This window comes from Dictyostelium discoideum (genome assembly GCF_000004695.1).
Source record: "Dictyostelium discoideum AX4 chromosome 4 chromosome, whole genome shotgun sequence".
In the NCBI taxonomy this organism is placed as follows: Eukaryota; Evosea; class Eumycetozoa; order Dictyosteliales; family Dictyosteliaceae; genus Dictyostelium; species Dictyostelium discoideum.
Window position 1 is genome coordinate 4,745,286 of NC_007090.3, and position 24,414 is coordinate 4,769,699.

General features: G+C 23.1%; 11 protein-coding genes across 11 annotated transcripts in view; 3 read left to right on the forward strand and 8 right to left on the reverse strand.

Moving 5' to 3' along the window:
• Window positions 1-576: 576 nt before the first annotated feature.
• mcm2 (MCM family protein) lies at window positions 577-3,686 on the forward strand (the record flags this gene model as incomplete). The annotated part of the gene is made up of 2 exons (XM_632487.1): window positions 577-1,210; window positions 1,294-3,686. 2 exons carry the CDS (start codon window positions 577-579, stop codon window positions 3,684-3,686), a joined length of 3,027 nt encoding a protein of 1,008 aa, XP_637579.1.
• Window positions 3,687-3,882: 196 nt separating this feature from the next.
• On the reverse strand, window positions 3,883-5,549 carry DDB_G0286625 (PhoPQ-activated pathogenicity-related protein; the record flags this gene model as incomplete). The annotated part of the gene is made up of 2 exons (XM_632488.1): window positions 3,883-5,264; window positions 5,366-5,549. 2 exons carry the CDS (start codon window positions 5,547-5,549, stop codon window positions 3,883-3,885), a joined length of 1,566 nt encoding a protein of 521 aa, XP_637580.1.
• A 789-nt stretch (window positions 5,550-6,338) lies between these two features.
• On the reverse strand, window positions 6,339-8,405 carry DDB_G0286807 (hypothetical protein; the record flags this gene model as incomplete). Its single annotated transcript, XM_632489.1, has 1 exon — window positions 6,339-8,405. One exon carries the CDS (start codon window positions 8,403-8,405, stop codon window positions 6,339-6,341), a length of 2,067 nt encoding a protein of 688 aa, XP_637581.1.
• Window positions 8,406-8,915: 510 nt separating this feature from the next.
• Window positions 8,916-10,289, reverse strand: DDB_G0286551 (hypothetical protein; the record flags this gene model as incomplete). The annotated part of the gene is made up of 1 exon (XM_632490.1): window positions 8,916-10,289. The coding sequence occupies one exon, from the start codon at window positions 10,287-10,289 to the stop codon at window positions 8,916-8,918; it is 1,374 nt and encodes a 457-aa protein (XP_637582.1).
• A 473-nt stretch (window positions 10,290-10,762) lies between these two features.
• DDB_G0286627 (protein kinase, STE group) lies at window positions 10,763-12,878 on the reverse strand (the record flags this gene model as incomplete). Its single annotated transcript, XM_632491.1, has 2 exons — window positions 10,763-12,574; window positions 12,675-12,878. 2 exons carry the CDS (start codon window positions 12,876-12,878, stop codon window positions 10,763-10,765), a joined length of 2,016 nt encoding a protein of 671 aa, XP_637583.1.
• Window positions 12,879-13,555: 677 nt separating this feature from the next.
• DDB_G0286629 (hypothetical protein) lies at window positions 13,556-13,994 on the forward strand (the record flags this gene model as incomplete). The annotated part of the gene is made up of 2 exons (XM_632492.1): window positions 13,556-13,689; window positions 13,817-13,994. The coding sequence occupies 2 exons, from the start codon at window positions 13,556-13,558 to the stop codon at window positions 13,992-13,994; spliced, it is 312 nt and encodes a 103-aa protein (XP_637584.1).
• Window positions 13,995-14,182: 188 nt separating this feature from the next.
• On the reverse strand, window positions 14,183-14,698 carry ponF (ponticulin-related protein; the record flags this gene model as incomplete). The annotated part of the gene is made up of 1 exon (XM_632493.1): window positions 14,183-14,698. One exon carries the CDS (start codon window positions 14,696-14,698, stop codon window positions 14,183-14,185), a length of 516 nt encoding a protein of 171 aa, XP_637585.1.
• Window positions 14,699-15,366: 668 nt separating this feature from the next.
• ints4 (HEAT repeat-containing protein) lies at window positions 15,367-19,283 on the forward strand (the record flags this gene model as incomplete). The annotated part of the gene is made up of 2 exons (XM_632494.1): window positions 15,367-15,960; window positions 16,176-19,283. The coding sequence occupies 2 exons, from the start codon at window positions 15,367-15,369 to the stop codon at window positions 19,281-19,283; spliced, it is 3,702 nt and encodes a 1,233-aa protein (XP_637586.1).
• Window positions 19,284-19,409: 126 nt separating this feature from the next.
• Window positions 19,410-19,665, reverse strand: DDB_G0286635 (hypothetical protein; the record flags this gene model as incomplete). The annotated part of the gene is made up of 2 exons (XM_632495.1): window positions 19,410-19,426; window positions 19,485-19,665. 2 exons carry the CDS (start codon window positions 19,663-19,665, stop codon window positions 19,410-19,412), a joined length of 198 nt encoding a protein of 65 aa, XP_637587.1.
• A 316-nt stretch (window positions 19,666-19,981) lies between these two features.
• Window positions 19,982-22,483, reverse strand: DDB_G0286637 (3-methyl-2-oxobutanoate hydroxymethyltransferase; the record flags this gene model as incomplete). The annotated part of the gene is made up of 1 exon (XM_632496.1): window positions 19,982-22,483. The coding sequence occupies one exon, from the start codon at window positions 22,481-22,483 to the stop codon at window positions 19,982-19,984; it is 2,502 nt and encodes an 833-aa protein (XP_637588.1).
• Window positions 22,484-23,639: 1,156 nt separating this feature from the next.
• DDB_G0286809 (hypothetical protein) overlaps window positions 23,640-24,414 on the reverse strand; it is a gene marked incomplete at both ends in the record, with an annotated part of 1,880 nt that continues 1,105 nt past the window's right edge. The window contains one exon of the mRNA XM_632497.1: window positions 23,640-24,371. Coding sequence (XP_637589.1) covers window positions 23,640-24,371 — 732 coding nt within the window. The remainder of the gene's footprint in view (window positions 24,372-24,414) is intronic.

The window sequence follows — 24,414 nt, forward strand, 5'->3', positions numbered from 1 at the left end:
TTATTGTTTTTATTATTTTTATCTATGTTTACAAATGCACTAAAGAGATAAATGTGAGTGAAATAAAGAATGAAAAAAAAAAAATTAAAAAAATAAAAAAAAATTAAAAAAAAAAAATTAAAAAAATAAAAAAAAAAAATTTAAAAAATAATTTCTAAGAAAATAAAATTAGTTTGTAATTTAACAACTTTGATGAAAAAAAAAATAAAAATAAAAATAAAAATAAAAATAAAAAAAAAAAAAATATAAATAAAAAAAAATAAAATAAAAATACTTACTTTTATGGTTACTTGTTATTACTTCTTTTTATAAATTTTCAATTTATTATTTAAAAATTAATTAAAAAAATAAAAAAAAGAAATAAAAAAAATATATTTTTTTATTTTTTTTTATTTTTTTTTTTTTTTTTTCATTTTATTTTCGCGCCAATTTCATTTTTTTTTTTTTTTCTTTTTTTTTTTTTTAAAATAATTTTGTTTTCCATTATATTATTTATCTCTATATTTTTAATTTAAATAATAGAAACCAAATAATAATAATAATATAATAATATAATTGTAAAAATAAAAATAAAAAATGTCACAAAATAATAATAATAATAATAATAATAATAATAATAATAATAATAATAATAATAACAAAAGAAAAACAAAAACGCCATCGTCAGTGAATCATAATAATACAAAAATAAATGAAGATAAAGATTTATATAATTTCATTGATAAGATAAGAGATAAAACAGATAAATCACATTTAGAAGATGAATATGATGAAGATGATAATACTAAAGATGGTAAATTTAATAAAGTAGAAGATGAAATTAAAAATGATATAGATAGTGAAGAGGATGACGATGATATTATAGAAGATAATGAACATTTATATGATGGAGATGAAGATAGTGAAAATTTATCATCAGAGGGTGAGGGTGATGATCTTTTAGATGAAGATTTACAAGATCAAGATGAAGAAGAGGTATTGGGAGATGAAGATAATCATTATGAAATGGAAGGTTTAGATAATGAAACCTATGAAGATATTGATAAAGATAAGAAAACAGAAGTTGATTCAATCTTAACGAAACGTGATCGTGAAGAACAAAAAACAAGACAAGCTACAAATCGTCATCAATACAGAATTAGCTCTTTTCTTTTAGATGAAAATGATGAAAATATGGTTGATGAGGATACAGAAAATAATAAATTATTAGGTAAATATTATTGTGTATTTAAAAATCAATAAATAAATAAATAAATAAATATATTAATTTTTTTTTTTTTTTTTTTTTTTTAGAAAAAAGAAAAGCAAATTTAATTAAAAAAAGAAGAGAAACAATTAGACAACAAAATGATAATATAAAGAAAGATTATGATGGATCAGTACCATCATTTAAAGATGGATTTGTTAATAGTGAACGTTATTTTGAAGATGGTGATGGTGATGATGATGATGATGATGATGATTTTGATATTGGTGATAATGGACAAGTTGTAAATTTGGAGGAGCCAGATAAGGATAAATGTTTAAGGGAATATGTTTGTATGTCAGGACCAAGAAATGAGATATCGAAGCAGTTTGCAAAGTTTTTATTAGAGTTTAAGGAAAAGGATGGCTTTAATCCAATTTATCAAGAGTCAATTCAAAAGATGTGTGCAGCAAATAAAGAGAGTTTAATGATTAATTTCACACATCTTTGTGCATCAACAGTGTTTGGTGTGTGGGTGGCAGAGATACCAACAGAAATGATAGAGATATTCGACGAGGTGGCTTTGAAAGTCGTATTGCGTATCTATCCAAACTATCGTAACATTGTTAAATCAATTCATGTTCGTATCACACATTTACCAATTTGTGAATCACTTAGAGATATCCGTCAATCAAATTTAAATAAACTTACCAAAGTTGGTGGCGTAATCACTCGTCGTTCAAACGTTTACCCACAATTGAAACATGTTAAATATGATTGTGTCAAATGTAAAACCACATTGGGCCCATTCAGTTTGGATGGTACTTTCAATGATAGTAAACCACCCATTGGTTTATGTCCACAATGTCAAAGTAAAGGTCCATTCGTTATGAATTCAGAACAAACAGTTTATCGTGACTTTCAAAAGGTAACATTACAAGAGTCACCAGGCACCGTACCACCAGGTCGTTTACCAAGAACCAAAGATATCATCTTGATGGATGATCTCATTGATACAGTTCGTCCTGGTGAAGAGGTTGAAATCACAGGTATCTATAAACATAATTTCGATTTGAAATTGAATTATTCTCAAGGTTTCCCAGTATTCTCAACAATCATCGAAGCAAATCATATCAATAAGAAGGAGGATTTACTCTCATCATTCATTTTAACTGATGAAGATGAACGTGAAATTCGTAAGCTTTCAAAGGATAGTAACATCGCTCAAAAGATCATTCAATCTATCGCTCCATCAATCTATGGTCATGAAGATATTAAAACAGGTTTGGCTTTGGCTTTGTTTGGTGGTACACCAAAGGATGTAAATAATAAACATCGTATCAGAGGTGATATCAATGTATTGTTAATTGGTGATCCAGGTGTTGCTAAAAGTCAATTCCTTAAATATGTAGAGAAAACAGCTCATCGTGCAGTTTATACAACAGGTCAAGGTGCTTCTGCTGTTGGTTTAACTGCTGCCGTTCGTATGGACCCACTAACAAGAGAATGGACATTGGAAGGTGGTGCATTGGTATTGGCAGATCGTGGTGTTTGTATGATTGATGAATTTGATAAAATGAATGATCAAGATCGTACCTCAATTCATGAAGCTATGGAACAACAATCTATCTCCATCTCAAAAGCGGGTATTGTAACCACACTAACTGCACGTTGTTCTGTAATTGCTGCTGCAAATCCAAAGAGAGGTAAATATGATTCCGGTTTGAATTTACTTCAAAACGTAGAACTCACCGAACCAATTTTATCACGTTTCGATATTATTTGTGTCGTAAAGGATACCATCGATTCATTCAAAGATAGAGAGTTGGCAAGATTCGTTGTTGCAAGTCATATAAATTCACATCCCGATAATCAAAATAATCCAGAGAATGATTATTTGAATAGAGCAACTAAACAATCACCAATCTCTCAAGAATTACTTAGAAAATATATCATCTATGCAAAACGTATTAAACCTAGAATCACCGATATCGATAAGAATAAAATCTCTCAACTATATACTGATCTACGTAGGGAATCAAGAGCTGGTGGATTTGCTATGACAGTTCGTCATGTTGAATCCATTGTTCGTATGGCTGAAGCTCACGCTAAAATGCATCTTCGTGATTATGTCACCGATTTCGATGTAAATACAAGTATTCGTGTTATGTTGGATAGTTTCATCAATGCTCAAAAGAATTCAATGTATAAAAATCTTCGTACTAAATTCGCACCTTATGTAATCTTCCAAAAGGATATCAATCAACTCTTAACTCAATTACTTCAAACATTGGCAAGAGATTTTTCAAATTATCATTTCGCAAGAAGTGGTGATATTCCCGATCAAATCAATATACCCTATGATGATTTTGATACAAAAGCTCGTGAACTTGGTATTAGTGATATCACCTCTTTTTTTAGATCAAATGAATTTACTTCAAATAATCAATTCACTTTAAAAAAAGATAAATCAACTATTATTTATTATAGAAATAAATAAATTAATAATTAAAAAAAAAAAAAAAAAAAAAAAAAAAATATTACTCATATTTTTTTTTTTTTTTTTTTTTTTTTTTTAAAAAAAATATAATAATAATTTAATAATATACTACTACAATATTATTAATATAAATTATATATATTTTTAATGATGAAAAATTAATATTTATTTAAAATTAATTTTTTTTTTTTTTTTTTTAATTATCACAACCATAATCGAAATCATTATCATAATGAGTATGAGAATCATTATGATCATCTTCAATATTTGATACACCGACAGTACAAGCATCAGAACATTTTGGGAATGGTAATTTATTTGGAACCATTGCAATTTCAGAGGTGAATTGAGATTTCTTACCTAGTGGAGTAATAAAAGTTGCCTCAACGAAGAACCCAGTCCAACCTGAAGTTGGTTTTGAAATGGTTACTTTATAAATTGGACCATTGTTTTTATTAGTTGATGTTTCTGGTGATAAAACAGTTGGAATCCATGGAATTGGTTGATAACAAGTTGGAAGAGAACAAGTAAACATACGGAAATCTCTCTTGGTTGATGAGATGGTTGTACCAGAATAAACAACAACTGATACTGGTAAAATTGATTTTTTATCCAATGATAAACTAATTGTACCAGTGTTATTATCTGCTGAATAATCAATAGTCCATGAATAGGATGGAATTTCAACTTTAGAAGCAGTGACATAATCGAAAAAGGTTGACATTGAATTAACAACTTGATCAACACCATTAAGAATGTAATGATTTGTGTTTGGTATAATTCTTAAATAGTTATCACCTTTTAATTGTGACCAAAAGTATTTAGTTGAATCACTTAAGAAGAATTCATCACCAGTTGTTAAAACTACTAATTTTGGCATTGTCAATTTGTTAAAGTAAACCAATGGATCAACGATATTTGTTAATTTAGTCATTAATTTAGTGTAGAGGTAATCTGGTATGCCAGCTGCAACATAATCACCCAAAGCGAAAGACCAGTCACCATAAGCTTCCATTTGTTGGCCAATATTATTTACCATGTTTGGAATTGGCATAACTACTGGAATGATTGCTTTGACTCTTTTTTCAACTGCACCAGTTAACCAAGTTGCCCAACCACGTTTACTTAAACCTGATACAACGAAATCTTTGATTTTATAAGCACCAGTTTTAGTTTTACCAAATTCTTGAACTGCATCCATTGCCCTAACTGCAGCTTTAACCATTGGAAGATAACCAAGAACTGTTGGATCTCTACTATCATTTAGGAATGCTCTGAATGTATAACCAAGGAATGCATCTTCAATTCTTGGTACACCTTCTTTAGTGAATGTAATTGGTTGGTTTGGAATTTGTGTAAGATCAGCAGTAATTGCATTACTTTTAATACAAACATTTGATGAATAGGGTGAAATTGATTCAATACCTGGTACAGTTACATTATTATTTTTACCATCAATAAATAAAAAAGCAGTATCAATTCCTTTTTTTTTATTATAACTATCTGGAATACAAATTGTTAACCAATGTTTCCAAACTGAATTATCAGTATCTTGATTAGATAACCATTTTTGTGATACTATAATATTTGAAAAATAAAATAAAAATACTAAATTAATATTTAAAAATTAACAATATATATATTAATTAATAAAAAAAAAAAAAAAGAAAATAACATACCTAAAGATAAAACATGATAAGTAGCATTATTTAATTTATATGTTGCTTTCAAATCCCAATTATAATGTGGATCATATGATTGAACATAATCAAATAATGGTTTACCACTTCCATTTCTCGCATTAACGCTAATTGCTATAATTGATAAAATTATAGAAATTAAAATTGATTTTAATAATTTCATAGTGTTACAAAGTATTAATACAATAGTTAATTATATTTAATTTTTTTTTTTTTTTTTTTTTAAAATACAAATTATAATGAATAGAATAAAAAAAAAAATTAGAAAATAAAAAAGGAAAACTTTATTTATACATTTTCAAATGTAGGAAAAAAAAAATTGTTTAGAAAAAAGTTTTAGTAATATAAATTTTTTCCCACGTAATAAAGAAGTTAGATTTGTTTCACCGAAACAAATGGGTTTTTTTTTTTATGATCAGTTCACAATAAAAACCATAAAAAATAAAATTAAATTAGACAATCTAATTTTTTTTTTATCGGGTTGTACCAAAAAATAAAGAAAATCTTTGAGATAAAAAAAAAAAAAAAAAATGAAAAAAAAAAAGAAATCTTTAAAGGAGTTAATATTAATTAATTATTGGTTAAAAGTGATTTCATACATTTTAAAATGCTTTTTTTTAAAAATAAAAATAATAATATTATAATAAAATCTAATTTTAATGGTTCCTTTTTTTTTTTTTTTTTTTTTTTTAATATTTGCAAGATAACAAACATACGTGAACATTTTGATGGATTCTTTTTCTTTTTTTTTTTCTTTTTCTTTTTTTTTTTTTTTTGTAACTAAAGAAATTCCCACCCACAAAAAATATTTTTTTTTTTTTGTAACTAAAGAAATTCCTTGTGGTTTGAGGGAAAATAAAATTTATTTTTATAACATTTTTTTTATTTATTTATCTATTATTATTTAGTATGTTTTCCTAATAAAACAAAAAAATTAAAAAATTAAAATTATTTAATTATCATCTGGCATTATATTATTTAAAAATAAATTTATATTGCGATCTTTCTCTTCTTTTGTAAACCATCTTTTTTCAGTTTCAACTTTTAATTTACTAACAACAGGTTGTTTTCTTTTTTTAGTTATATTTCCATTTGATAAAGATGTTGGAATTGGTAAAGTAGTAATTTTAGTTCGATATGATATTTTTTTTTTAATTGGGGGTGGTGTTGGATTTTTAATAAAATCTTCATCTAAATAAATTTGACTATCGTATGTATAAACTTCATCATCATCATCATCATCATCATAATTACAATCATCATCTTCTTCATCACTATTATTATTATTATTGTTATTATTATTATTATTATTATTATTATTATTATTATTATTATTATTATTATTTTCATTATTTTCATTATTCTTATTATTATGTATTCTTTTTCGTTTTCTTATTTTTTCAGATTCAGTTTGTAATTCAACTAGATGCTTAAATTCCCTTAATTCAATTTTATTTTTTATTACTTTTTCATAATTATCTGCTTTTGATTTAAAAATAATAAGATCTATATTCTTTAAACAAGGTCCATATTGAAGTAATAACTTATAAAATGAAAATATTAACCAATCTGGTATAATATCACCTCCATGTTCTAAATGAGCATCATAAAGTATCTTTAAATAATATTGAGTTTTTGAATAAACTTTTTCTGCAAAATAAAATTTTCTCTCTTCTTCATCTTCATCATAATATAAATTATTATTATTATTATTATTATTATTATTATTATTATTATTATTATTATTATTATTATTATTATTAATAATATCATCATCATTATTATTATTTAATAATGGATGATAAAATGGATATCTTGGATCATTTACTGAAGGTTTTAAAGATTGAATTGAGTTTATCATTTTTCTTAAATATTCTTTGTTTAAAATATTTGTGTTTAAAATATGTTTTAAATTTTCAATGAGAATTAAAGGATTATCTAAAAAAAGTTCTAAATGTTTTGAAAGAATATAATCTACATGATTTGGAGTATAAGTAATGACTAAATTTTTAATATCTTTTGGTAATTCTATACAGTAGTAACTTGATAAATCTTTATGTTTCATATAGTTGACAATTAAATCAGCAGTTTCAATAGTATCAGAATTTATTGATAAATTCTTTTTTCTTTTTATTGATATATGATTTAAATGAAATCTTAATAACTTATTTGCTTTCTTCTTTTCATTTGTAAATGTAATTTTAACAATATCATTCAACTCTGATCTCCTCAACCAAAATAAAACTTCTGCTGGTTTTCTATATTTTCTTTTAATTTTATTATTATTGTTATTATTATTATTATTATTATTACGATCTGAAGGTTTATAATATAAATTTTGAATTTCATCATGAATATTGAATTCTTGAATTTTATCAATTTTATTTTTATTACCAATTGAACTTTCTTTGATTGTTTTATATGATAGTTTTGGATATATTTGATATAATTCACTATTTATTTTCATTGAATCCCAAAGTTTTTCACTATTATTATAGTTATCTAAATCATCTTCATCTTCATCTTCATTATTATTATTATTATTATTATCATCTGAAAATAAATGTTGAATATCATCTTCAATCATATTATCAAATTCACAAGTATCATAAACTTTATGAATGTATTCATTGAAATCTCCATTATACATTTTCTCTTTTTCGTTATAATCTATTGTACATTGTAATGTACCAACAAATAATTTTAAACCAATCCTATTTGAGAGTTCTGCAAGTTTATCTAAATTTTTTGAAAGTGATTCATGTCCATTTTTTAATTTAAAAAAACTTGCTATTATTTTCTTTCTACTATTATTATTATCATCTTGAGCATTATGATTTTCGTTGTGGTCATTATTTTGATTATTTAATTTTGATGAAAATAATGAGTTAAAAGATTGTATTAAATCATCAAAATCATCTTGTTGGTATTCTTTATCAAAACCATCATCATCTTGATTAAGTAATTTAACCAAATTACAAATTTGATTTATAATTTTTTTAAATTCTTTATTTACCATTATTCTATTTGAGGTGAAGATATGAAAAAAAAAAAAATAAAGGGAAAATGAAAATAAAAAAAAAAAAAAAAAAAAAAAAAAAAAAGCGGGAGATTTTTTTTTTTTTTTTTTTTTTGTTTTATTATTTTATTATTCCAGAAAAAAATAATCAATAAACCAATCTATTTTGAAATAGATTTTCCAATTATTTTGGATTTTTTTTATTTTCATATGATGCATTTATTTTTATAAAAAATAAAAAAAAAAAAAAAATAAAAAAAAAGAAAACACCGAGAAATTAAAAAGGAATAAGAAAAAAAAAAAAAAAAAAAAAATTAATATCCCTTCAATTCAAGGCCCAGTAAAAAAACCAAAATAAAATGAGAACAAATATCTCGTGGAGAAGCAACTAAAAATTGCATTATCCAATTTTAAAATAAAAAAGATATTATCAAAGACCTAAATAGATAATCTAGAATATAACATTACAATTTTTTTTTTTTTTTTTTTATTTTTTTTTTTTTAATTTTTTTAAAAAGCATCTTCAAGTCTAAAAGCTTCTTCTGAACCCAATGATTTTCTACCAAAAAATTCCTCACCGCTATCTGATGATAAATATGTATTTTGTTTATTTTTAAAATTATAAGTTCCATCAGCATTTAAAATATAAGTAAATATACATTCATCTTGAGCACTACCACCATAAAATCCATAATATTTATTTGTAAAAAAACGAGGATCTTTTTTTAAACATATAGATTTACCATAGAAATCCCGAATATTAAGTGTACCATCTCCTCTATCAATAAATCTTAGTCTTTGTTCTGTTCCTCTTGTATTATGTAAAAATTTTAATTCTTCTTTTTCTTTTGAAGTAGCCATTTTAAGCCTTTCTTTTGAAATAATATATTTTGGAGAATCATAAAATGGTGGTGGAGTGGGAGCTGGAGTTTGAGTTGGAGCTGAGGTTGGGGTTGGTGTTTCTGTTGGTGTTGGTGTTTCTGTTGGTGTTTCTGTTGGTGTTTCTGTTGGTGTTGGTGTTTCAGTAGGTGTTGGTGTTTCTGTTGGGGTTTCTGTTGGGGTTTCTGTTGGGGTTTCTGTTGGGGTTTCTGTTGGAGTTTCCGTTGGTGTTGGCGTTGTTGTTTCAGTTGGTGTTTCAGTTGGGGTTTCAGTCGGTGTTGGTGTTGGTGTTTCAGTTGGTGTTTCAGTTGGTGTTTCAGTTGGTGTTTCAGTTGGAGTTGGCGTTTCAGTTGGAGTTGGCGTTTCAGTTGGAGTTGGCGTTTCAGTTGGAGTTGGTGTTTCTGTTTCAGTTGGAGTTGGTGTTGGTGATTCTTCAGGAGTTGACGAAGGGTTTTGTGAAGATTCAGAAGATCCCAATGATTGCGAAGATTCAGAAGATGTCAATGATTGAGAATTTTCAGAAGATTCCAATGGTTGCAAAGATTCAGAAAATTCAGATATTGAAGAACTTGATGTTTGATTTAATTCTGGATTTTTTATTGATAAATCGGGTCCATTTAAAATTGAGTGTGAAAATAAATTATCACTTTGACTTGTTGAATTGTAATGAAAAATTAACCGATTTACAACCAATGATGCCATAAATAGTAAACTGAAAATAATAAATACATGAATTATTTTAAATTTGGAATTATAGAAATTGAGAAAATAAATTAATGTATAAGGCCTTGAAGGTTTTTTAATTGATTTTTTTGGAAATTGAGATATTTTATCATCTTGGCTAATTATTATATTATTTCCAAAGTCAATATTTATGGATATACTATTTAAATCATTGTTAAAATTATTATTATTATTATTATTATTATTATTATTATTATTATTATTATTATTATTATTATTATTATTATTATTATTATTCACTTTTATTTCCAAATTTTTCATTACTTAAATTTTAAAAATTGAATTAAATCAAAAACACATATCTCTTAAATTTAAAAATAAAAAAAAAAAATTTACCAAGGATCTTTCGTTTTTTACTTTTTTTATTTTTTTATTTTTTATATTTTTTTTATTTTTTTTTTCAAAAAAAAGTGAGTAAATTTAAACGTCAAAAAACTTAAAATTTATATGGAAGTTTTTTTTCAAAAACTAAGCGGTACTGGTAATGATTTAAAAAAAAAGACATAAAAAAAATACGAATCACAAAAAAAAAAAAAAAAAAATTACAACAGTGTTTAATATAAAATAACAAAAATAATTATATTTTTTTTTTTTAAAAAATAAGATTTAATTATTTTATTAATTAATTTGTTTATATTTTTGTTTGTTTAAATTTTGAGTTAAAAAAAAAATAATGTTGTTGTGGTTTTGAGAAAAAAAAAAAAAAAAAAAAAAAAAAAAAAAAAAATCTAATCTTAGTTTGGACCCAAAGAGTGGCTAAAATAAATAAAAAATTGTGATTGTGATCCTAATCCACCAGGTTTAGTAGAGATAAATCTTGTAGTTTCATCTGATTGTATATATTGATCATTTGGACTTCTAAATGAGTAAAGATTTGCTTGTTTATCTATATTAAATTGTGTTATTAGGTTGAAAGTACAATCTCTTCCATCTTTATTAGCATTTAACCTTCCTTTTAATTTTTCTGAAAAATGATAATGTTCACCAGACAAACAAATATACATTCCACCCTTTTCTCTAATTGAAAAAGTTTGTTCTGCATTACCATCATATTCTAAAACCATTGATTGATCTCTTCCTTTTTTATCAATAAATTCCAAATCTTGACTATTTAAAACTGTTAAGCATTGATCTATCTTTTGAGAGCAAATAAAAACTGGTGTATTAAAAAATGGATTTATAGTTGGTTTTGGTGTTTCGGTAACCGGTGGTTCAGTAATAGGTGGATCAGTTACTGGTGGATCAGTTATTGGTGGATCAGTTATTGGTGGATCAGTTACTGGTGGATCTGTAGTTGATGAGTCTGTTGGTTGTAAATCATTTGAATTTGAGGAATAATTTATTTCTGAGGATTGTGATTCAGATGATGATGATGATTCAGATGATGATGATTCAGATGATGATGATTCAGATGATGATTCAGATGATGACGATGATTCATATGATGATTGTGAACCTTCACTATATTGATTATAATCTGAAGATTGAGTTGGTGAAGGTTTTTTTATTGGATTTGATTCTGGTGTTATTGACAAAAATATATTATCTCTTTGAATGATTGAAAATTTAGTTTGTACATGTCGATTTAAATTTACCAATATTGTCATTAAAAATAATAAAATTAAAAAAAGATAAATTATTTTAAATTTTGAATTTAAATGACTTAATTTTGAAATTCCTGTATATTTTTCATGTAAAGTGATTGTTTTAATTGGATATTGGTTTTCATATGTACTTTGAATTAAATATAAATTTTCAAACCTAATTTCATTAATACTACAAGTACTATTACTTCCAATACTTTCAGTATTGTGTATTTCAATGTATGAATCTCTTTCATTCTCTTTTAAAAAATCGAAATATTCTTTATTGTCATTATAAAATTGTTCATTTTCGTCATTGAAGAATGGATGTTTAATTAATTGATGTGATTTTATTCTTTTTGAAGGTTCGGTTTGAAAACAAAGATTTAAAATCTCTGTAAATAGTGAATTCACTGGGAAAACCGGTATATTATTGGGTCTTTGTAAACAAAGTTGATTTAAACCCCATTTCATTTCAACAATAATACAACCTAAACTCCATATATCTAAACTTGAATTACTACCTTTATTATTTAATAATATTTCTGGTGCCATATATAATGTGGTTCCAACTGATGATATAGTTTGTAATTTTACAGTTTTATTTATAATATTTTCATTAATTGCTTTTGATAATCCAAAATCAATTAATTTTAAATTAATTTTATTATTTTGATTTTGATTTTGATTTTGATTTTGAAACATAATATTCTCTGGTTTTAAATCTCTATGCATTATACCTTTATCATTTAAATAAACTAATGCTTTTAATAATTCTTTTATAATTTCTTTGATTTCAATATCTGAGAATTTTTTATTTTCTATTATCGATTTCATTGATTCACCTTCAATGAATTCCATAATAATATATGCATATGTTTTTGAATTATTAAATTCTAAAGAATAGTATTTTACAAATTTTGGATCATTTAATTTTTTTAAATAATCAACTTCTTTCATTGTCTTTTTTTTTTTTATTAAAAAAATTAATTTACCATTTTTATTAAAAGTGTTTAGAAAATAAAATTAAAATGAATGAAAATAAAAATAAAATAAAACTTACAAATTTACAATATTGAATAACTTTTATTGCACATACAAAATTTGGATCTAATTTTTTATGTGCTTTATAAACTTGACCAAATGAACCTTTTGAAAGTTGCCTTTCTATAACCCAATTCGATTTTATATAATACAAAGGATCTTCTGCCATATTGTAGTTATTATGTTTTTTATTTTTAACCCAATCATTATATTTGTCGGTCATCCCTTATTTTTTTTTTTTTTTTTTTTTGCAAAGTAAGTCTTTTTTTTTTATTATTATTATTTTTAAGATTTTTTTGTTAATTTTTTGAGTGATTGGAAAAAAAAAAAAAAATCAAAAAAAGAAAAAAATAAAAAAAAAAAAAAAAAATATTAAAAACCATCGTTTCGTTTTCGAAAATTTTTGATAACTATAAAATTAATTTTTTGTTTTTTTTAAATTTTAAAATTATTTTGGTTGGTCATTAGAAAATGGTGAATAATTATTACACTAAATAAAAGTAATATTTAGTTTTTTAATTTATATATCTATTTTCTTTTTTTTTTTTTTTTTTTCCTATTAAAATTTTTTTTTTTTTTTTTTTTTTTTTTTTTTTTTCATTTAAAAAATTAATTATTATTAATCATTTTTTCAAATAAAAATAGCACCCCCCCCCCCCAATGAAGATCACGACAGTGTTTTAATTTTTTATTATTATTTTTTTATTTTTTTTTTTAATTTTTTTTTATTTTTTTTTTTTTTGTTTGGTGGTAAATTTTTTTATTTTTATTTTTTTTATTTTTATTTTTATATTTAATAAACTAAAAAAAATAAAATAATAACAGTAATAATAATAATATTAATAATAATAGTAATAAAAACTAATAATAATAATAATAATAATAATTTAATAAAAAATAATGCATAAATTAATTATTTATTGTACTCCAGAACACTCTGAAAATTTAAAAAAAGAATTATTTGAAAGATTCATTGGTAAAACTCATACTTATGAACATGTTGTTATTCAAAGTAAAGTTACTCAATACTTTAAGTATGGAATAATATTTTATATTCAATTAAATAATTTTTCAATTTAATTAATTAATTAACAAAAAAAATTAATAATAATACTAACGAAAATAATAAAAATAATAATTATAAATATAATATTAAAAAAGATTATCAGTTTTAAAAGATCAGAGTATAGAACTTGATAAACTAGAATTTTATGTTTCTGATGAAAGTAATCGTATTTTTAATGCTTTGGAATATTTGAAGGAAAATTTACCAAATGAACATTGTTCATTTGAATCTTATCATTTAGGAAATAATGGTTATATAGGTTTTAATAAATAAAATAGTATTTCTTTGGATTTTTAAAACAATTAAAACAATTAAATAAATTTAAAAAAAAAAAAAAGAAAAAAGAAAAAAAAAAAAAACAAATAATGTTTAGAAAAAAAAAAAAAAATAGGGTTTCTTTTTTTTTTTTTTTTATAATAATTATTATTTAATAACTATTATTTATTTAACCTTATGTTTTTTTAAAGTGTTATAACAGATAATAATAAAGAAAGAATTAAAGCGAAAGGAATGACAATTGTTGAACTTGTTCCAGTGGTTGTAAAGGCAGCAGTGGTGGAAGCAGTGGTGACAGCAGCAGTGGTGGCAGCAGTGGTGACAGCAGCAGTGGTGGCAGCAGTGGTGACAGCAGCAGTTGTGGCACCTGCATCTGGAGCACAATCAATTGAAAAAACTCCAACTGTAACTGGAGTACCACAAGTTAATGTTTGTTGACCGGCTGAATTTTTACATTGATCTGTTGCTTGGTACCCATTTATATCGTATTTATTAGTTTCACCAGATACTGCGGCAATATTTATATTACCTTGACCACAAACATCAATACACTTGGTTCCAACATCAGTTTGTGGAACTGAAATACTGCATGGATTTTTTGGATCTGCCGATGTGATTTTGAAACCAGAATATGTAGTTTCAGAATTTGTTAATGCAAAAATTGTAAAAACAAAGATTATTAATGCTGGAATGAATTTCATTTTTTTTTTTTTTTTTTTTTTTTTTGGAAAATTATTAATTATTTGTTTTGTTTTAATTTTTTTTTTTTTTTTTTTTAATTGTATTTTCTGAAAAATATTGAAATTGAGAAAAAAAAATTGTGTTTAAAAAACATTTTAAAGATTCAAGTTAATAAAAAAAAAAAAAAAAAAAAAAAAAAAAAAAAATGAAATCTAATCTCATGGAATTTTTTAGAAAATAAACAAGTTAAAATAAATATAAAATTAAAAATAAAAAATAAAAATAAAATTAAAAATTAAAATTAAAATAAAAAATTAAAAATGTAAAAAAAGATAAAAATAATTTTTTTTTTTTTTTTTTTCTATTTTTTTTTTTTTTTTTTTTTCTGTTTTTTTTTTTTTTTTTTTTTGTACTATTGAACTTTAGAAATTTTTTTTAAATTAATTTTTTTTTTTTCAATTTTAACTTAAATTTAAATTTAAGTGGAAAATAAAAAAAAAAAATATCGTTTATTTTTTATTCCAAACACAAAAAAAAAAAAAAAAAAAAAAAAATTCTTAATGGTGATAATGAATATTTAAAAACATAAAAATAAATGAGTTTTTGAAAATCAATAATTTTCACCATTTTTTTTTTTTAATTTTTTTTTTTTTTAATGATTACTCACAAAACCAAAATTGTTGCATAAATGAATAAAAAATCACACCAACAGCAAGTGCTTCAACAACAGCAACAACAACAGCAACAACAATTTCAGCAGCAGCATTTTCAACAACAACAACAGCAACAACAATTCCAGCAACAACAACAGCAACAGCAACAACTACAACAGCAACAACTACAACAGCAACAGCAACAACAAATACAACAGCAACAACAAATTCAACAGCAGCAACAACAACAGCAGCAACAACAACAGCAAATACAACAACAACAACAACCACAGCAAATACAACAACCACAACAACAATTACCCAATTTTTCAGTACCAATAATCAACCAATCAATAATTTCTAATATTAAATTATATTCAACATTTGAAACATTATTACTTTCATTAAGTAGTACAGATACAAGAGAACAAACCAAAGCAATCATTTATTTATCATCATTAACAATTAATAATAAATCCAATGGAATTGATTTAGTATATTGTATTCAAAAACAATTAGTAGTTGAAGCACATAATCATATTAAAGTATTATTAATAAATCTATTAGGTGATATATCTTTAGATCCTTTCATTGATTCATTTCATATTTTAAATAAATTATTATATTTAGTAAGTATAAAATAATAATAATAATAATAATAATAATAATAATAATAATAATAATAATAATAATAATAATAATAATAATAATAATAATAATAATAATAATAATAATAATAATAATAATAATAATAATAATAATAATAATAATAATAATAATAATAATAATAAAAAAAGAAATTATATTAAATATTTAAATAATTTAATAATTTCTAAATATTTAGATAAGAAATGAAAAATCAAAAAAAGTATTATCATCATGTTTAATTAATATAAATAAAATTAGTAAAAGTTTAACATTTTCAAAGGGTAATGATGTTAATAGTAGTAGTAGTAGTTTAATCAATCAAATCATTGAATATATTGAACCATTATTACATTCAACAAGTCCATTGGTAAGAAGGGAAACCATTGTATTGTTAGGTTCAATAGTAAAGAATTTAGATAAAGAATCTGAAGAGATACAAATCCTATTATTAAATTATTTAAAAGATACTGATTTTAGAGTTAGAGAAGCATCATTGAAATCATTATCTGTCATTTTTCAAAGGGGTGCAAGTTTATCAGTTAATAAATTATATCAATCCATCATTCTACTATTATTGGATAGTTTTGAACAAGTTAGATTAGAATGTATAAAATTAATTTGGATATTTGGTAACATTTATCCAAATCATATTGTAGTTAGTGGTGGTACTAAAATTAGATTAGTTGATGATGTCTTTAAAAAGATTTGTAATGCTGTTAATGACTCTTCGGTTATAGTTAGAAATTGTGCTTGCAAATTATTAGGTTGTACATATGATGTTTCATTGAATTACTTAATTCAAACTCTTAGTAAAGAAGTTATGGTTTGGGGTAAAGGTAAACAATATCAAATTGGTCATAGTAGTATTACAAAACAAAGATTACAACAAAAGCAACAACAACAACAACAACAGCAACAGCAACAACAACAACAACCACCACAGCAACAACCTAGTCAACAACCAAATCAACAACCAAATCAACAACAAACCAATGTTAGTGGTACACATATTGCAACACCAGAAGGTGATTTTGATGTAGTTGGATCAGATTCGTTAAATATTTTAGAGAGTGGTGTTATTGGTGCATTTATTCAAGGATTAGAAGACGAATTTTATGAAGTTAGATCATCAGCAATTGATAGTATGTGTGAGTTGAGTGTAAGAAATGATGAATTTGCTCAAAAGAATATAGATTTCTTGGTTGATATTTTCAATGATGAAATTGAATCAGTTAGAATTAATTCAATCAATAGTTTACGTAAAATTGGTAATAATGTAGTTATAAAAGAAGAACAGTTACATATTATATTAGCCAATTTAGAATCATCAAGTAAAGAAGAGAGACAATCACTTCATCGTTTATTAACAAGTATTCATCTTTCAAATTATTCTTGTTTACATGCAACTACTCAAGCATTATTAATGAATCTCTCAAGATACCCATACGATATTCATTCAATATTTGAAACTTTGAAAATCATTGGTCAAACTAATCCATTCACAGAGTTTATAGTCGATGATCTATTAAGAATTGATCCAAAATTTGCATCAGTTGAACCAAATATGGATGATATATTCTATGTAGCTGTAATGGTTTTAGTATTAAATAGTTGTATTAAAAATCGTAATATTCTATCATTATTACCTTCATTCTCTTTTCAACATCATCTTTACTTTAAAGATAAATATCCAAAATATTTTCCTCAAAATCTACAAAAAGATTCAAATATAATTTTAGCACCAACTTTAAAATATTCTTCAGTTGTAAATAATAATAATAATAAAAATAATAACAATAATACAACAACAACATCAATAATTAATGATAATGGTGAAATTAATCAATTTTTAAATTTAACATTGTCATTATTATATGGAGATAATAATAATATTATTAATAACAATAATACTAATAATAATAATAATAATAATAATAATAATAATAATAATAATAATAATAATAATAATAATAATAATGATGAAAATGATGAAAATTTAAATTATGGATTTCAAAGATTATTTTTAAATCAAAAGAAAGAAATTCAATTAAATAAATTATTTCAAGAATGTAAAAGAAATTTCAAAAGAATATCAAGTATTTGTTTATCATTAAAACCAACATCAGATTTTTATAATAAATATTTGAAAATTTTAACAACTATTGTATCTTCATCAAGAAGATTTAAAACAATTACAACTTCAAATCAATTGAATCATTTACTTTATAAATTAAATCATAAATTCATTGGTGTTGATAATAATTGTAAATTAATTTTAATGGAAATTGGTATCTATTCTTTTATAATTGAAATCTTATCAACCATTACCCTATCAACTTCATCACCACCAACAACAACAACAACAACTAGTTCAACTTCACTTTTCACCTCTATAAATTCAACTCCTATAGAATTATCAAATGATCAAATTAATCAATTAACAAAAAAATTAAATGAATATTTTAAATTTTCAAATGATTTTAAATTAGAAATTTCAACTTCAATTAAATCATTATTAGATTTATTTAATATTAAAAATAATAATATTAATAATAATAATAATATCATTAATAAAAAAGACAAAAAATTAAAAGAAAATGAAGAAAATGAAGAAAATGAAGAAAATGAAAATAATGAAAATGAAAATGAAAAAGAAAATGGTAAAAATAAAGAAAAGGAGAAAAATGAAAATGATAATGAAAATGAAAATGAAAATGAAAGACCAAGTAAAATTCAAAAAACTACTTCAGAATTAATAAAAACGACGACAACAACATCAACATCAACATCAACATTAATACATTATAATTTAATTGAATGGACAGATAATTATATACCACCAATATTAAAGATTAGTAATTTAATTAAAAAGAAATCTGTTGATGTTATTTTACCAATTCCAAATGATAAACCAATTGAATTTTTGGATATATTCCCATTGAAATTAATGATAAATGCAAAGATTGAAAATATTAGAAATTTAGATTCCTTATTTATTCAAAGCACTTGGCAATCTATTCATACAGGTCAACTAAATTCTCAAATTCATATTATTCCAAAATCAGCTTTCACTCCAACCAAACCCTTATCATACAATATCTCTTGCTCAATTTATTTATCATTACAAAACATTCGTCATAATAGATTATCCTCAAAAGAATCAATACCATTAAGAATTTCAATAGTAGAACAATTTTTAAATAATAATAATAATAATAATGTTACAATAATACCATTATCTAAATTTGTAATATTTAATATATTACCAGTTGATAATGTAAATTTATTGCCAAATTTGATTTAAAAATAAAAAATAAAAATAATAATAATTAAACACAAATAATTTAATCTATTTTTGTTTTTTCTTCTTCATTTTCATTTTCATTACCTTTATCTTTTTCTTGATTTAATGGTATTCCTGTTTGTTTTTTTAATATTTTAATTGATCTTTTAAAATCATTATAAAGTATATCTTTTTGTTGAGAAAATGTTAAATGAATTTCACTAATTTTCTTTTTTAATTGGTCAATTTGATCTTGTTGAGATGTAATTTCCTTATTATATTTCTCATGCAACTCTTTTTCTTTTTCCAATAATTGATTGGTTCTCTTTATAATTTCGTCAAAAAATCCACTTTCTTTATTAGTTGATTGTTTTGTTTCTTGTTGTGGTGTTTCTTTTTCCATTTTATTATATTTGTTAATATTTGAATTAAAAAAAAAAAAAAAAAAAATTCCAATATTTATAATTTCCATAAATTGTAAATTTAATGTATTTAACTTCGAATGTTTATTAAATTTTAATAATTAAAAGAAAAAATAATAATAAAAAAAAGAAGTAGATCAAATTTAAATTAATTTCAAAAAAGAAATCTATTGTTTTTTTCATTATCTGAATTTTTTAAATCTATTGTTTTTTTTTTTTTTTTTTTTTTTTACAACAATTAAATAATAATAATATTTATTTTTAATAAGTGTTATATTTATATAATTATTATTAATTTTAATTAAATAATCTTAATGGTGGATTTGTTTTTGTACGAGATAAAACCATTTCCATAATCATTTTATTGTGAGAGACGTTTAAATCGAACTTTTCACCCTCTTTAACTATTACGCCATTAATTGAATTTACTTCGGTAGGTTGACCTCTGAGTATATCTTGTAACATACTTGAATAGTTAGCAGAAGTTTTCAAGACAATATCAGCAACATATTTAAATGCTTCATCTGAATCCTCTCCATATGGTAATGATATATTTTTTGCTTTACAAACACTTAATGCTTCAATGATAATTTTTTTCATTAAATTCTTGGAGTATTCATTCTCTAATAATTGACCATTTGATACACCTAAAACTGCTGATAAAGGATTAATGGCAGCATTAGCCACCACTTTATTCCAAACCAAACCCTCTAAATCATCAGAGATATCACTTGAAATTCCAGATTCATTTAAAATATCACAAAATGCTTTCAATGCTAAAATCTCTTCACGAGTGGAAGGTGGTGGAAATTGTGATAACAATTGCTGTTGTTGTAGTTGTTGTTGTTTTTTATTATTATTATTATTATTATTATTATTTAAATAAGGTGATGATAAAAATGTTGAACCAATACCAGTTTGTTTAACTGAGCCAGGAGATACTACAATTGCACCATTACTAGTTACACCTTGCCAAACATGGTTTTTCAAACCTTTATCAATATTAATTATACTTTCGAGTTCTTCACGATTTCCAATACCATTTTGTAAAGTTAATACAGCAGCTTTAGGATTTCCACCAACCAATGTAGCGGCAGTTAATGCAGCTTGTTTAGTTGAGTTACTCTTTACCAAAACCAATGCTAAATCTGGTGAAATACCATCTTTTAATACTTGCATTCCATCCAAGGTTGCTTTAATACCTTTAATATTCTCTTCTTTACCTTGAGGATTAAAAAATTTCATTCCATTCTTATTGATACTTTCGACATGTTCTTTCCAAGCTGAAACCATCCAAACATCAGCAATACCTTTTGAAGCCAATTTTGCACTAAAAAGACTTCCCATTGCACCTGCTCCAATCACAACGATCTTTGGTTTCCTTGAACCATTCAATGTCATTTTATTTGGTAAAATATTATTTTTAATTTCATTATTAATTAATTTTGTTGAAATCTCTTCTGTTATTGGTGGTGTTGGTGTTAATTTGATTTTATCTTTTTCATTTTCATTTTCTTTAATTTGTGGTGATACTTGTGCCATTGTGGTAGTAGTAGTAGTATTAGGTACTATTACTTGTTGTTGTTGTTGCTGCTGTTGTTGTTGTTTTAATGCTTTATTTTGATTTAAAATATTTTTATTTGATGATAAAATTGATGATTTATCAAATAATGAAGTTGATGTTGTATTACTATTTATAATTTTATCTAAAAATGGTGATAATTCAGATTCTTTCATTGAGAAAGAATGAGTAGGTGATGGAAATTCTCTTGATTCAACTTCATTTTTATAGTTTTTCAAAGATTGATCAATATTTTCTGATAGTGTTGCATATTGTTTACAAAATTTAGGGACGAAATCTGAATATAGTCCCAATAGATCATGATAAACTAAAACTTGACCACTTGTACCATTACCAGCACCAATACCAATGGTTGGAATCGATAGGGTATTAGTTATGGCCATAGCGGTTGCATGAGGTACCATTTCTAAAACAATAGCAAAACAACCTGCTTCTTGTAATGATTTTGCGTCCTCTAATAATGATAATGCTTCTTGTTCGGTTTTACCCTGTAATTTAAATCCACCTAGTGAAGTTGAAGTTTGTGGTGTTAGACCAATATGGCCGACAACCAATATACCAGTATCACAAATTGCTTTAATCTTTTCAAATTGTTTTTTACCACCTTCCAATTTAATAGCATCAACACCACCTTCCTTTATTAAACGAATTGCATTTGAAACCGCATCTTTTGTTGATGTTTCATAACTACCGAATGGCATATCACCAACTACAAATGACCTTTTACTACCTTTCATCACTGATTTACAATGATAAATCATTTGTTCCATTGTCACTGATGTTGTACCACTCTCACCATTCATAACCATACCTAATGAATCTCCCACCAGTATCATATCCATTCCTGATTTATCAACTATCTTTGAACTTGTAAAATCATATGCTGTAACCATTGAAATTGGTATACCATCTTTATATTTCTTTAAAATATCTAAAACTGTCTTTTTTTTATTTTCTCCCATTTCCTCTTTAACATGTGTTGAATAATTTAATCTTTGTTGTTGTTGTTGTTGTTGTTGATATTTTCCAAATAATTCATTTTTTTTATTATTATAATTAATATTATTATTATTATTATTATTATTATTATTAATAATATTTAAACCATTGTTGGTAGGTAAAAATAATTTATTATTATTATTATTTAAGTTACTATATATTGATAATTTATTTTTAAATTTATTTATTATTTTAAATTGTTTATTGATTTTAATCATTATTTCCAAAAAAAAAAAAAAAAAAAAAAAAAGGTGTGTTTTTTAACAAAATAAATTATAGTTTTTTTTTTTTTTTTCCTAAAATGTTTATTGTATTTATCGAAAAATTATTAAAAAAAAAAAAAAGTGTGCGAGTGACAAAAAAAAAAAAAAAAACTATAACTAAAAATATATTAATATAAAATAAATAATAAATAAATATTTAAAATAAATAAATAAAATTATGAAATAAATAAAATATTAATAATAATATTATAAATAAATATTAATTTTTTGTTATTTTTTTTTTTTTTATTACTATTAAAATAATGAATGAAACAATAAAATCTATATATACAATTTCGATGACTAAAATTTAATTATGTAAAAAAAAATAATTAAAAGGGTGGTTTTTTTTTTTTTTTAATTATTTTTTTTTTTTTTATTTTTTTTTTTTTATTTTAATTTTTATTTTTTTATTTTTCCCAATATCTTTGCAAAATAGGTTCGTTTTCTGGAAGAATATTTTTATTATTTTTATTATTTTTTATTTTTTTTTTTTTTAATTAGTTTTTAATTTAAATTTGAAAAAAAAAAATAAAATAAAAAGTTTAAATAAGATAAATTTTGAAAAAAAAAAAAAAAAAATTAATTTGAAAATAATTTTTTTAATTTGTGGTGTTATATTGAGACTTTTTTAGTTTTAAAACATGTCAAAAAAAAAAAAAAAACCATAAATTTCCAGAAATGTGGGTTGGGAAATTTAATTTTCTTTTTATTTTGGATCATTATATAAATATAATAAAAGTAATTTAATGTTGTCATTATTAAAAAAAATTTTGTTTTTTTTTTCTAATTTTATTTAATTTATTTTTTATTTTTTATTTTTTTTTTTAAAAAAAAAATTTATAAATTGAATTCTATATATACATTTATAAATAACTAATTTTATAAATTTTTAGAAAAAATAAGGGTGGTCGGATATAAAAATTTCGGCATTTATGTGGTGAAAAGTAATTTTGTGCGCTGGTTTTATTTTTTTATTTCCCTTAAAAAAAAAAATGATAGAAAAAAAAAAAAAAAATAAAAAAAAAAAAATAGAAAAAAAAATATACATACAACCAATTTATTTTTAAAATTATTTTTATTTTTTTTTTTTTTTTATTTTTTTTTATTTTTATTTATAACCAGTTTGAGAATATTTAAATAAGTTATTTTTAAAATCGTCAACTGGAGTTGGTTGTAAATATCTTGGTTGTGATTGTTGTGGTTGTAATGGTGGTGATTGATTATTAGGGGAAGATGAAGATGACGATGACGGAGTTGGAGTTACAGTTTGTGATTTCTTTTTACCAGAAAGACTAAACCTTCTAGATTTCTTTCTTTCATGTGAAGGTGGTTGTTGTGGTGAAGATGATAATGGTGTTGATAAAGGTTCAGAGGGTGGTAAATTAATTGGATCAGTATCTCTAACTCTATCCAGTATTGGACTTTTATGTTTAATTTTTAATTTCTCTAATTCTGTTTGTTGACTTAATATATGATTTTTATTATCTCCTCCTCCTCCTCCTCCTCCTACTTCTAAATTATTTTTATTTTTATTATTATTATCGCTATTATTGTCGCTATTATTATTATTTTTTAATTGTTTTTCATAATCACCAATAGGTATTAACGAATTTGGGGTTGATGATATATTTGTCGAAATTGTAGTTAATGATATATTATTTTCGTCATTCTTTTCATAGTCATTATTATTATTATTACTACTACTATTATTATTATTACCATCATTTGTAATCATACCTCTTCCTTCATTATTATTTCTATTTAAGAATTTAAATTTCCATAATTTAATTGAACTTGAATAATATCCTAATGAGTCTAAAATTGGGAATAATGCAAATTCCTAATATAAAATAAAATAAAATATTAATATTATATTATTATTA